This window comes from Pleurodeles waltl, chromosome 6 (assembly GCF_031143425.1).
Source record: "Pleurodeles waltl isolate 20211129_DDA chromosome 6, aPleWal1.hap1.20221129, whole genome shotgun sequence".
Taxonomy (NCBI): Eukaryota; Metazoa; Chordata; class Amphibia; order Caudata; family Salamandridae; genus Pleurodeles; species Pleurodeles waltl.
This window is the reverse complement of record NC_090445.1, coordinates 984,703,012-984,718,016: the sequence shown is the minus strand read 5'-3', so window position 1 is coordinate 984,718,016 and position 15,005 is coordinate 984,703,012. Positions and strand designations below refer to the sequence as shown.

Below are 15,005 nucleotides of genomic sequence, written 5' to 3'. Positions count from 1 at the left end.
GACTTGGGGGGGTGGGGGGGGGTGTTTGGGAGACAGCAGAGGCCTAAAGACCTGGCCGCAGCATGAGAATCCTTTACACGCTGGAGCGCAGAGTCTGTCTCACCTCCGAGGAGGCTGGTGCCATCAAAGGGAATGTCCATCAAAGTAGCCTGGACATCCCTAGAAAAGCCAAACATCCTCAACCTGGCGTGGGCCTCAAGGCCACTGCAGATTAAACCATTCTGCCCAGTGAGTCAGTCATGTCCAGTCCACAATGGATAGTGAACATTGTTGAAACTCTCCCATCTGCAGCTGCCTGAACGAGTATGTCCTGGGCCTCCTACAGGACCTGTGGCAGCACTTGCACAACCGTATCCCACAGCATGTGGGAATAACAGCCCAAAAGGCATGTTGTGTTCACAGACTGCAATACTTGGCTGGAGGAAGAAAAAAATCTTCCAAAGAGCATCCTGCCTTTTGGATTCCCTATCCGGGGGTGCGGAACAGAACACACCATGGGAAGTGGAAGCATGGATGATCAAGGTCTCAGGGATGGGGTGTTGCACAGATGAGGAAACCCCAGTCTGAAGCAGTTCTGCAAAGAGATTAGTCCTGACTGCCACCAAAGACAACTCAAGGTCCAAGACCTCAGCTTCTTTTCTCACCACTATTGAATAGGAAGCCCCCCTCCTCCGTGGCCACGGTAGGAGAAGAAAACATGCCAGTATCTGGAGAAGTATATAGTCCGCTGGCCTCACCTAAGTCTGTACACCAGTCCATAGGGTCTTGGAACTGGTATTCTAAAGGGTCCAGTGGCACCTCCCATTCCTCACCATAACCTAACCCATAAGAGAGGGGCTCAGGATCAGACATAGGAGGCAAGGCTCCTGCCGGCACCTGAGTTGGTGTCCCTCGATGCACATTCAGCTTTGCGTCAGAGTTGGTAATGAGAATGGGGATGTCTCTGCTCGTGGGTGTGGGCGGCGCAGGGAGCATCGGCATCGGGCAAAGCCGGAGTGGCATAACTGACGCTGGTCCTGATCCATAGAAGCCAGTGTGCACCGAGTCCTAAGCCACCGGAGCGGAACCTGAGGGGACGGACACCTTTTGATTTTGCAGGGCTCAAAGACGCACCAGCAGAGTTGGTCTGCCCAAAAATGAGGCACATAGCCTCAAAACTCTTGAAGTTGAGCAGGGGTCGCTCTGGCTCCTGGAAACTCAGGGAGGCGCAGTCAGTCCAGGCTTCTCTGAGCGAGGTCTAGAGTGCCAACACTCCCTCATCTCATCGGCTTAGAAGTCGCAGAATGACTCAACTTCTTGCTTTTGTTCTTATGCCTCAACCTACCCAATCTCCCAGAGAGCTTTGAGCGGTACAACGACAGACGATCCTGCATCTGCTTCCAGGACCTTCCTCTCAACTGGGACCTCGACTTGTGCTGTGTGGAGCATCAGGCCGTCATCAGCTTCAGGGACTGTTCCCTCAAAGCCTTTGCATGCATGGCCCTACACTCTGAACACAACTTCAGGTCAAGTCATGTTCCAGACACCAAAGACACACGAGTTGCAGACCAGTCACAGACAATGGCAGATGAGTGGAATCACAGGGCTTAAACCAAGACTTCCTGGATGACATCCTCGACACACCAGTAAAAAAATCTTTGGAAAAAAAAGTGCCAGTCAAAAAGTGACTGAGGGGGTAACCCTCTTCGGATCAGCGCAAACTGGGAAAAAAAATTTTTTATGTCAGTGCGCCAGGGTGGCACCTACATAGATCCCGCCACATCATATCTGGCATGGCCAACACCGATGGCTGGTGCAGAGACGATCAACAGCATCCAATGGAGAGCCGAGGTACTGCTCAGAAAATTCTCTGAATCCAGCAGACGCCTAGGAGTAATTCACAGGTGAGGAATCTGCAACTAGAAGTCTCTATCAGATAAGTGGGGTTACTAAAATTAGTTTAGCAAATTTAGGTTCCAAGGGCTAGACACACATGGTCACCAAAACCCCAATTAAAATCTAAACCTAAAAATGAAAGAGAATTCAAAAGTAGATACATGGGATAAGCAGAAAACTCAGATGGAAAGTTCTAAAAGCAAGGACGGTTTCTGGAAAAAAAAAAAAAAAAAAAAATGTACAGAAGAAATAAGGATCAAGAAGATTACAATTTAAACAAAAATATTAAAGCTTATACTTTGGCATCAATCATCTGATTAATTATTGTCACCATACACATGATCTTTGGGATAGGAGATCTGATCTATCTAGTGTCCATTCAACGCCACAGAACTTAAAAGGGGCAATCCTATCAGCAATCAGGAAGGGGCAGAAAGGCATTGAGTCAAAGACAGCATTTCCTAAACAAGAAAACAGCTGGTACACCAAGCGATAGTGATGACTGACATGGATGGTGGCCCATCCTAAATACTGCAACAGAAATCATAATAGCCATTGGAATGTCATGTGCTTCCAGAAATCTGAAATTATTCAAAACTAAATTGAAGCAAAAGCTCTAGGAGTAATCAAGGCTTATTATGGTATGACGAATGAATTACGTCCAAACAGAGACAGACTAGTGCTATTGCGCAGACTAAACCCCATAGAGCTGTTTCATCTTCTACAATAACTAGGTGGGTCAAGTAGGTCTTCAGCGAGGACGGAAAAGACATATCCATCTTTGGTGCACATTCAGTGAGAGGGGCTATGGCATTCAAAGGTTTCTCTGTAGGGGCTTGCTTGGAAGATAATCTAAATGCAGTGGATTGGTCTTAGAACTCCACGTTTAAGGCCTATTTTAAACCAGACGAGTATGGCTTCACTAGAGGTGAAACAAGCTTTAAATTAGCCTCATCCTCGCCACCGGTCCTGACAAAGAATGAAACATTTCACAGCAATCAAAATGGAAAGTTTAAATTCTATTAAGGACATGGAGGTGAGGATTAGCCCACCCTGTAGACTAGGAGTCTCCCGCCCTATGTATCAGGTGGGTGTAATCTGTTCAGTTTGTTCAATTCAAGATGGATTTTGGTATTAATAAACGTATTTGCGAATGTTTTGGCTTGTGATGGTTGTTGATAAAGGTGTGGTGACCAGTAGGAAAGAGTATCGGCTTTTGATTGGGTCATGTTTACGTTCTGCACATTCCTGGGAGTGAGAATGACAAAGTTGGAGAAGCCATAACTATATCATACATCTCCAAATAACCCTCCCACGTTAATTACATTAATTCAAACTGTGACCACTATGGGCAGCTCTAAGAACTTTAAGTTTCTTTCAGGCAATTATATCCATACATCAACACTGCAAACGACGTGGTTTGATGTTCCAATTTGCATCTTTTATCTGGTAACAATGTTATAGCAGCATGTTTTGTAAAGTTTCTCAATATACATATAAAGCTAACTTTTTTAATAAAAGACTTGTTTTGAACAACCCAATACCACGGTTGTGCAGTTTGAGTGCTGTAGGAAAATATTTAACAATTTAGTAAAATATCAGTTTACCTCAAAAGGATTAAAAGATGAGGCTGCCACTACGCAATTCAAACTCATGCCCTGCGAGTCGCTATGGGGTCGCAAAGTCCCACCTCATTAATATTAATGAGGTGGGTCGCATTTTGCGACCCCATAGCGACTATGGGCACTCACTAACATGGAGGCCTGCTGTAGTCAGCAGACCTCCATGTCCGTGACTGCTTGTTAATAAAGCAGTTTTTTTTTTTTTTTAAGTGTAGCCCGTTTTACTTAAAGGAAAACGAGCTGCACTTAAAAAAAAAAATCCGAAACCTTTTGTTTCGGAATTTTTTCAGGGCAGGTAGTGGTCCCTTGGACCACTACCTGCCCTGAAAAAATATTTTGGGGTCCATTCACAAAGGGGAGTAGGTTACCATCGAGTGGGTTACCATCCACTTCAAGTGGATGGTAACTGCGACTCCATTTGCGACCGCAAATTTGCGAGTCGGAAATGCATTTTGCGAGTCGGTACCGACTCGCAAAATGCATTTCTGCATAGGAAACTCCGGTTTGCGACTCGCAAACGGCAATTTTTGCCGTTTGCGAGTCGCAAACTGATTCCTACATTTGGCCCTCAGTGTGGATGCAGTTCCTTCTTCATGAGCATTGCATACAGGAACAATCTATTAGCAAATGTAATGTATCTGGGCCATTTTAGTGACAGGCTAATAAGATTATACGGGACAATAGCGTGTATTGTTTGGAACTCAAATTAAAGATCTGGACGAAAAAAACTGATTCATAGCCTGAACAAGGTCCACACCACATTTTGTTGTAGTTTTGTAGTGACTATAAAGTTCCCTGTAAACATCTTGTAGAAATGTTGGCTCTGCATAAAGAACCTGATATATTCTAATACGATAATATATTCAATACAATTAGGAGTTGTTCGCTGGCAGATAAACTAGATGGACTAAAGGTCTATGCAGAACTCGGTCAGCAGCAACTTTATTGATGAATTATGCAGCTTCGCTGTTTTGGAGAAGAACATGCTGCTGGAAATGAAGAGATGATTTATAGAATCTACGGCTCCAGTGGAACAGTACCATGAAATATAGGCAGAGGCGGTGTTGAATGATCTGACATCACAGCACATAACTGATGGAGAGCCTGAGTTGTACCACAAGTCTAACGTTTTGGAATCCTTTGTTACGGTATGGCAATGTGTCTGTGCACTATAATATATGTGAATATGGTACTCTCTGGCTTGCTCGGACCCAAATCAGGTAGATTTCAATGTTCTTTCTAGCCTGAAAAGTGTTTGGTTAACCAAGTGCAGTCAAAAGTATGAATGTATAAACTGAACAGAGGAGTAAATCAAACTTGTGCTACAAATACCATAGTAAAACCATGCAATTTGCATACCTGATATTCCTTTTCAGCTAAAATAATGTTGCTTTCTTCTTTTTTCACCACCTCCTCCTCTAAAGTCTGGTCATTAGGAGAGGCTTCTGGATCCTGGTCTTCGGTTTCCTCCTCGCTGTCCATATCCTCATCTTCAGATTCAATCACATCATCGAGGCGAGAATCCCAGAGAATAGTGGCCCTCCGTCTTGAGGACCAGGATTTATTGTCTGCATTATCCATGAGCAAGGACACATCCATTGCTGTTTTGGAAACACCGAACGGAAGAACAGGGGGCGGTTTTGAGGTGTCAAGAAGCAGGACCTATTAGCAAATGTGCAAAACACGAAATTAATGAGATGCCTGCTCTGACTTGCAATACCAGTCTGACATGTAGAGCCTGTGCAATAATATTCTGATTTCTGATGTGAAAAAAACCTAGGTAAAAGGCTTACTGTGGCCCATGAGGCTATGTGTGTTGCTACTACACAGCACCATCATGCAGAAGCGGGTTAACACTGCATGTTGGACTTCAGAAGATGCATTTCTCTTCTACTGCATCTTTCAGCAAGTATGCTACAACTTCACTGCCTATAAACGAGAACAGTTAAGAAACGTTCACCCAAATCTCCTCTCCCAGTCGTATACTAAAGCTATCCAGTGAAGGAATAGGTCATTTATACCACACGACGAGAGAAAACCCCAATAGACTGTGTAGGCCCACTTTAAGAGAGACAAGTACACTTCATCTACAAAAAGGTTAAAATATTATTACGGGAGCAAAATAGTAAAAACGTAAGCGTTAAACGCCGAGTTTAAAAGTGACATTTATCACTTTTGGATATTGTTAAAGTCATTTATGCATAAATATTAGTGAAATCCACACCAATCGCTTGAATGTTTTGCTGCTGGAAACTTTCCCGTCTTTGACCAAAGATGTCCAGCCATTTCAGGGACTTGCAACACTTGTCGAGCTCTTCTATTCTATACACCAGAGGTCGAGAAATATATTATACATATATAGCCACTTTGGGATCTTGTTACGGAGTATAGAAGCCCACCATTCGACCCTGGGCAAAAGTGATCTGAGAACGCCACTTTAGGGTGCACAAGGTAAAAAGGGAAATCAGGGATTATCTTGGAGAGGTACATGCACATTTTTTTATTACTTTTTTTTAGGAAAGTGAGAATGAGGTGGCATACCTGTTACAGTGCGGTGGTTTATACTTTCCTCCCTGCCACTTCCGGGCACCAAATGCCTCACACACTTCAAAGTAAGGGAGCTGCAGGCAAGTGTATGGGAAAAGGAAATCTACTTCACACCTTCGCTGCCACACTTCTGGCAGTTTCTCTGTATTTCCAGTACTGCTGCCCACTCTTGTGTTCTACATCAACATGTTATTTACAATCTCTTGACTATATCTAGTGTAATCACATTACCATTCACTAAGCTTGTTAAAAGGCTGAACAATAAGATAATTAGAATACAAAACCAAAATGGGAAACATGAATCTCAGACTATGTTGCAGTAAATTCATTTTAAACCACAGTTAGGATGATACATACTTTTTGCGCAACTGCAGAGAACTTCAGCACATTCAGTGTCTCGTCATAAACAGAGGCGGCCTGGCTTATATTGACTATCATGCATGCCTTCCCCTTTCCACAGAAGAAACTCTGCAGATAGTGGGTGAGCTTGCTCTCGCGAAACGGAACATGCTGCGGAAGCCTGAAAGAGAAAAGCACCAAAATGTGACAAAACTGCAAGGAATAACAAAGTAATTCATATAATCCTTATTTATTTAACTAAGTCTGATCAACGCCTCATCTTGTATTAATCCATCTTCCCACGCCTTCACCAGGGTGCAGATTTTTGCTCTCACCATAAGGCACCATCACTCTCTTCCTTCATTAAACACCGTACGTTGAGCTTGTTGGCACAAGCACACCAATGGATATCTAAAAATAACATCTATTGGGAAAAAGGAACAGTTGCCTGATTTTTACTGCACAATCGCTAACTCTGCAAGGCCAACCTTGGAGAAGCAAACTTAAGACTCTTAAGTATCCTTCTCACCCTTGGGGGATGCTACTATTAAGGGGGTCCTGGAGGTGTAGGGATCAACAAATCACACGATGAGCATGCAAGGCGCACACCAAAGTAACTGGAAAAAAAAATATTAGGTAGCTATGAGGCAAGGTTTGAAGAAAATCTGTACCGGTAAACAGAAAAAAATAGGTTTTAACCACTGCAATGATAGCTAGGGGAAACTTAATAGTAACAAAACTAATATTTTGATATGGGAGTAAGTTAAAAAAAAAAAAAAAAAAAAAAAAGTTTCTATGTGCACTTTTATTATGCCCGCGTCAAAACACACTTATGAGGGCATGGTGCTAGATAGTGTGTTGGGGTTCACCCTGGTGAAAATGGTCAACCTCGGATTGTTTTTATGGCGCTCAAACCTAACCGGTAAAGATGACCTAAATGGTTCATGGCAAACAGGCTCTAGGCCTAGTGCAGTAGCACAAAAAAGTCAGATCTAACACTTCAAGTTTTGACAGTTTCGTGCAGAGGTATGGTCCGCATGCACTGTTTTAGCATACCCAGCGGGTGCAGCTTATATTAACCATCACATTTTTAATATTGCGATATATAGGAGGACAACTGAAGTCCATGCAACAGAAACACACAAAACTGAGGCAGAAATGCAGACCTCTACACTCAGACGTCAAAAATTAAGAAAAAGAAAAACTTGTCAAAGTCCTCAGGTGCAGATAATGCTCACAGGCCTCATTTCACAATGATGTGGAGTATGAGTTCTGCACAGGCTTCGAAAATTAATAAAAACGTTACTTTACCTGCAGGTCCAGTAACTTGTATAATCTACAGGTCTTAACTAATCTACTTGACCCATAAACGGGTCTCAAATTGTGTGATCGTAGGCAAATAGTTTAGTCATCTTCATTCTCACATGAGTGCACCTTCAAATATGTGAGCTCAGCATTTTTGCTCTACAAACAAATCTAATTTGATAAATAGACTAAACATTTAGTCCACGTATAATAATAATCTAGCCCACTTAAAGTGGGCACATGATCCATGACTTGCCTCTTACTTTACTAATAGAATTCCCATCGGGACAGGAATGTTTCTCAGTTTGTTTAAAAAAAAAACTCCCTTTTAATAAATATATTACTAAAGCATGATCTGGTAGCACACTCATTTACAGACAGTAAATATCCAAGAAATGCCCAAAACCTTTCCACCAACTTGCAGCTTTACTAATAAAACTATAAGGCGGTAACAACAGTCTTTGAAAATGTGGTTTCAGAAAACATATGCATCATTTTCACATCACCAATTAAAGTGTTCTGATTTGTTTTCATCCTACTAAAACATTTTTTTCAATCACACAGAAGTACAAAATGGGCTTTCACAACTACTGAAACATATTTGGTAATGTTTTCACAATTGACAGTTAATTAAAAAAATGCCACTCTACAGCCTTTCATTTCAAACTCTTTGTACAGCAGGTCAGACAGTTCACCTTACAAAATCCTGGAACTCTGCAGTCAGAAAGAAAATAAATTGTAAGACGACAAACTAACCTTTGACCTCTGTCTTTGAACACAGAGAAAATGCAACAAGATAAGAACAAGATTTAAAGGCTTCTTTATTGCCCTTTCACTTTCTGACAGAACAGAACACCTGTTCCTTGACAACTCGCCATAAGGGGCGAGTGGGTCTCAACAATAGTTGGACCTCCTAAAATAGGACTTGCCTTAGCGAGTGGGCGAGTATATTTTTCAAGGCTTGCGGCACATAAAATAAGAACATATCTTTAGATTCCACAGATGAGCACTTACTTTGCCTGTTGGTTGTTTTTCAGTGCATTAATGCATTTCCCAAGTATATGTAAAGATGTGTTGATGTTTCCACTTTCTTTTAATCGGTCCCCCTCATTTCGGGTCTTTGTACACCGTTCTGAGCCAGCAAGATCACATAATGACAATCTAGAAATAAACACATTTTTAGACCTACAAAGAAAAGACTTTGGCTCAGAAATAAATACAGCTAAAGATAACTGTAGACTTACTCGCTCACTTTGGTCACCCGTGGTATTTCAGCATCTTCAATCCTTAACATCCTAAAAGTAAATATACTATGGCTGAGGGGAGGAAAAAAGTGAACAGGTTACTCCTGCAGTAGTAAAACAGCACTACAGAAATCATCTAAAGGCAAACAGTCAGTGGCAAGGTGATATCATGTGTTTGTTTGCATTAACTACCAGCATTTTCTTCAGCTGTTTGTATAAAAAGGGGGCTAAGAGGCGAGTCAAAAGCTCCTATCAAAGAAATACTAGATTTGCAAATAATAGGAAGTGATACATGGCTCTAGCCATCTTTGTAAAAGCCAGCACAGATACCACGCAAGTCCACAAGCCGTAGTTGTGAAAAATAAAATAAAAATAAATAAAAAACAAACAGTCCAAAAATACAGCACTCAAGGCTCCAAGGCATAACGTTAGGGATACTTTTCCTTATTGCATGAAAACAACTATGGACAGCCATGGGTCAATGATCTAAAAGACAGAATAGGTAAAAGCAACATGCATTAGCAAAGCCAATAGGTTCCACCTATTGAAAATCTATAGGCTGTGTCAATTTTTTTTATATTTCACAAAGCAGCTGAGCTGCTGTGCAACATGGCTTAAAATTTTAAAAGCGCTATGACATGGCCAGCATGGTCCGTGTCACAGCACTTTTTTTTTTTTTTTTTTTTTAAACTTCGTTATATTGCACAGCAGCTCAACTTTTCTCCAATATGTAAAAAAACAATGACAAAGTCAACAGAACTCACATATAGTAAACCTATCGGCTTTGCCTTTTTTGGGGGAGCTTAATATAGCGCAAACTCGACTCGAAGGTATTGGTGCACTTTACATGAGCACCAGTTACATTAAACGACACCAGTTACATTAAACGACGACACATTACATTCAGTAACACACAAATATGCAAACATGCACAGACTGATACAGACACCCTGGCTCATGCAAACTACAAGATCATATATGTGACACAAAAGTATAACAACTCGGTTGGATGAAAACAGGAATTCCTCTTGTTGGTAGAGGAAGAGATTACCCCAATCGCAAATCCACCAGCGGAATATCCTCCTCCAGGTAACCCTTGTAGCAGAAGAATATCTCCCATATTTACCAGTTTCCTCACACAAGGAAGAGCGTTTTCAGTTAAACTCCAACTACACAGTAAGCCAAGCCCTTAAACTCATAAACATATGTTGTCATTCAGGAATGCAGACCTGTACTGCCACATGCACACTCATATGCGTAAAATATACACACATTTAGTATATGCGTGTACACACATCTATAAATCCGAAGACACGTGCTTGTTACCACACACTGTCTTGTGCATGTACATAAACGCACGCCTGATTTTTGCTAGTCCTTCGTGGTGCAATGTGTTTTGTCTACAATAACGATAATTATGCACCCAGCTATAAAATAAGACCTTTGCAGCAGACCAGGAAGTCCCACCACAGTACAAACACACCAATGGCTTTTTAGCACAGCCGGCTCTGATAGATTTATCACTCAGATAGCTAGTAATTGCTCCCAACACACTGCCATGGAGACATGCAGGGGCCCCACAACAAGGCTGTGGGTTAGCTCCAAGCTCGGGCGGTGAAACCAAATGAGTGCGCCCTCCTCCAGGACGGAGAGCGCAGATAAGAAGGTGGAGGATGTTTCAGTGACGGTCTGGTTCAAATAAAATAAAGTTACTTAAAGGTGGGTGTTTTTTGAGAGGCCAAAACTCACACAGCAGCCCTGGTTGAAACCAAAAGCATGCAGATACACTGCCGATAAAGTACACAAAAAAAAGTATGTTGAAAGTGCACATCCAGTGGAAGGACACTAGTGTCCAGCCATTAGGCACCGCCGGAAAAAGTACTTCGTACAGGAGCCACGGAAAAACTGAAACAAGACGACAGGAAAGGCAGTCTGATGACGTGAGAAGCTGCCCCCGACCAGTGACAAGAAAGAAAACAAGAGTGACCAGCAAAGCTACCAATGGTAAGTAATGCATGGGCAGGCTGCAAGTCTCCTTTTTTGCCACAAAAGATTTCGCAAGCACAGCGCATATGCATGCTCAGGCAAAACCTAAAAATGAATCCAGCACAAGGTATCAGAAGAGACAGATACGGAGGGGGAAGAGGACTGGTTAATAAGGCCTGTCACTTTTTGTTTTCTATTTGGTAACCTTCCTCGGGCTGCACTGTGGGTTATTATAAAAGATATTGCGGAGGGACACTAATCAAAAGTAATTAATATGTACTCAGTCCGTGTGCCACAGAATCATAAGGAAGTGATGCGCGGTAACTACTGCCCATTAAGAAGGCAGCAAAGAAGAGGCAATGGTGCTAACCAATGGTAAGCAGCAGGCGGTTTTCCAAGTCATTATTGGACACAAGAGTCTCGCGAGCAAGAGCGCATGATCTCGCAGGCTCGACCTAAAAACAATGGATGCATAAGAAAGACATGCTGTGAACGAAGCTAAATTTGAACATGAGATGTAACTGAAGAAGGAGTAGAAACTATGATTAGGTTTTAATGTGTTAAAAGAAAAGGCATGAAGTCCAAGCCCTGTCTCAGTTTTCAAGCATGTGATGAAAAGTTAGAACTTACCCTCAAGAGATTAGACAAAGAAACTGAAGAGCAAATCATTTACCTTCTACTAGAAGAGCTGTTCAGCTTAGTGCTAGCAAAGCTCTGGCATCTCTTCCCCAAATGTAATAGTTTGTAAGCTTCTTTTGAGTCTGAAACCTCGATCCACTGAAGATCTATAAAAACAACCAAACAAATTACACAAAATTGTCAACGGTATGCTGCAGAACTGATATAGGTGAGTATGCTAGTTCAATGGATGTGAATTAAAAGAACAGGAGCTGGTAAAGTGTGATCCCTTTACAATCTACATTTAGCCAAAGACAAAGGGAAGGGATATACATATACTTTTACTGCAACAAGTTGTGAAGCATACTGGCCCAGAAAAGATTCAGCTATCAGATGCCCCATGTCTTAACGATGTAGGAATACTATTGACATCAATGATTATACATATATATATTTTTAAAAATAGTATGAACAGACACATTTGGTGGTTATTTGCTTCTCACCAAAATAATGTAGTAAATAAAGCAAGAGTATTAGGACAGTGAGGTACAAAATGCCACAACACTAAAAAAAAACATTAGCATGCACCAGTATATCAGATATTACAAAATTTCAGAACTAAAACATTTTACAAAAATACAGTGTTAAAATCTGTTTGCAAACCTTTACGTACACTACTCAGGAAAGAATGGTTTTACTACTAGTAACCGCAGATCTTAGAGGTCAGACCCTAAAAACATTGATATACTCTAATAATTATGAAAGGAGAAACATAACATGTTGATAATAAACCAGGCAATGTCAAAGACCGAAACATAACATGTTGATAATAAACCAGGCAATGTCAAAGACCGAAATCTTTTACTTGGTACTCTTGCTTAAAATTAATAAAGACTTATCACCAATGTGATTATAATTCTTCAAATGCAACACAGTTTGTAAACAAGAGTGCTAAATCAAGGATTTTGTTTTTTTCCACTATGTCTGGTAACAGGAGGGAAGATTATATGCAATGTCACAAAATGGCTCCCCTGTATGAGAACAGGACTACATCCATAGTCGAAATGCATCAGTTCGGCAGTTCTGAATTACAGTGCTGGATGGCAGAAGCTTCAGAGTCTGCAGCTTTTCTTGAGTGAGACCACTTTGGTTCTATGCAAGTACGCACACAATAGAATAATGCAGTTATTACGGTAAAAGTGTTACGTTCTAACGTGAAAAATAATTTTTGGAGTTAACTGAAAATATTTTGATGACTATGTAAATAAATATATATTTACGTAATTAAGAAAAGAAAAAAAAGTTTCTCACACAGTAAGCATCTTTGTAGCTTGTAGTGGTGCAGATTCACATGATGTACATACTTCTGCCATCTAGAGCTGGGCTTGAATGTTTCCAAGTTGTTTTTTCTTTGAAGAAGGCTTTTGAGTCAGGAGTCATCTTGGATTGTTATTTCACACAGCGGGGGAGAGTGTATTAAAACTTAAGTAAGCATAACATGGTGAAGTATATATGTTCTGCCAGATCAAAAAGAGAAGATACCTGCAACTAACGGAGGCTTCTGACGAGGAGGGTATTTGGCATGTGAATCTACAGCACTGCAGGTTACAAAGAGATGTTTAAAGGTTAAGTTATATTTTCTATTTGTTGCATGCACAGCTTCTGATATACTCTGCATAGACTGTAAAGCAATACCCTCCTAAAGAGGTTAGCGTGTGGCTGTTATTTGAAACAAAATCCTTAAGATTGTTGGGACAGCCATAGCATCTTGGCAGGCCAAGATGTCCACATAGTTGTGCTTCATAAGTATGTGTGGATTGTCCAGGTGACTACTTTACAGATGCCAGATACCAGAATATTGCATTAGAAATCAATGGTGGCCCCTTCCTAATGGGTAGTGTGCGCCTTGGGCGGAACAGGTACAGCTCTCTTAGCTTTGTAACAGCACATTTGGATAGACTTGACTATTCATCTAGCTATGCCAGAGTTAGAGTTGAGATGGCGCTTTGTGAGGCTTCACAGAGGTTACACAGAGCTAGTTAGATTTACAGAAGGGCTTGGTCCTGTCAATGTAATATAGAATAGTTTTTTTGTTGTTTTTTTGTTGTTGTTTTTTTTTTTTAACATCTAGCGTGTGTAAAGCTCTTTCCGCTATCACATCTGGCTACATAAAGAGGACTGGGAGCTCTATACTCCAGTTAAGGTAGAAGGGTGAGAGCACCATGAGGAGAAATTTAGAATTGATTCCGAGAACTATCTTTGTTAACCTGAATGAAAAGTTCTTGTAAGGTGGTCTAGCTTGGAGGTCACTAATGGCGACTAAGAAGGCCACATCCTAAGAAAGGTACAGTAGGGGGCATGAAGAAAGAACTTTTTTTTTTTTTTTTTTTTTAATTTAACCGCAGTCTCATGGCCTAGTGCTGAATGCATTAAAGGAACGTAGACTACTGGAATCTTAAATAGGGTTGAATATTCCCTTTTTTTGCATATAGGCTTCAACAGGAGCTAAGTGAAAGTGCATGAATGTCTAGTGGATCCCCACTTATTCATAACAGGAGCCGAGAGACACCCACTGAATTATTGGAATCTGAGGACCTCTACAAAGTCATTACTGGAAACCAAGGAACCCAGCCTAAGCATTTTTGATGATTTGAACCACAAAAAAATAAAAATAAAGGAACAAAGTTTTTAGTCTTCTATTTAGTTTCTTTATTTCCATACACCTTTTAATTTGTTATTATTATTCCATTTTCCAGTCAGTCACTGACCCCCCTTAGAAGGCTTCGCGGACCCCCACGGGGCCCCAGAACACAGTTAAGAACCACTATCCAAGATGTTTGGCCTTAAGGGGGTCCAGGTTTATAGAAATGCAGTAAAGCACACACCTTTGCCACACTGCAGTGTATTATGCCTATGTAGTTGGCCTATGCTCTCCTGAAGAATGGTCATGCATTCTTTGGGGAGGATTAAATCAGCATTTTCTAACACCTCAGATGCCAAATCGCAAGGGTGAGTTGCCTGGGATCTGAGAGTCTGATCCGGCCTTCTCTATGTAAGAAGATCTGGCTAGTGAAAGCTGACAGACATCTCTAGGAGTACCAGAGTTGCATAGGCTAAGTAGGAGGCACAACAGTGAGTATCAGGGACATTTGTCATCCTCCTTACCACGTATAGCAGGGTGAGAGGAGAAAATGTATAGGTAAGGGTGCATGACCAAATCATCAATAGTGTGCATTGCCCATGGATTCTGAATGTAGGCACCTAAAGGGAATGTTCAGGCATTTCACAATCTTAAGGGTGGTGAACAGGTTTATCTGTGGAGTACTCCAAAGATAGTAGCCCTGCAGGACTGTGTGGTTGGAGGTTTCACTAACAGCCCTGTAGCTGCATTCTGCTGTGTAGGTCTGCAAAATTATGTCCATGCCAGGAAGGTGTTCCTGTAAGAGTTGTATGTTGTGGCAGATCACCC

At 41.4% G+C, this 15,005-nt stretch overlaps 1 protein-coding gene across 1 annotated transcript in view; it reads right to left on the bottom strand.

Annotated features, from left to right (window-relative positions):
* The window catches only part of KIF20B (kinesin family member 20B), a 434,415-nt gene that overhangs the window by 313,319 nt on the left and 106,091 nt on the right, over positions 1-15,005 (bottom strand). The window contains exons 9-13 of the mRNA XM_069239865.1: positions 11,592-11,703; positions 8,933-9,004; positions 8,703-8,849; positions 6,402-6,564; positions 4,857-5,159 (exon numbers count right to left, since the gene is read on the bottom strand). Of these exons, the coding sequence (XP_069095966.1) occupies positions 4,857-5,159; positions 6,402-6,564; positions 8,703-8,849; positions 8,933-9,004; positions 11,592-11,703 (797 nt within the window). The remainder of the gene's footprint in view (positions 1-4,856; positions 5,160-6,401; positions 6,565-8,702; positions 8,850-8,932; positions 9,005-11,591; positions 11,704-15,005) is intronic.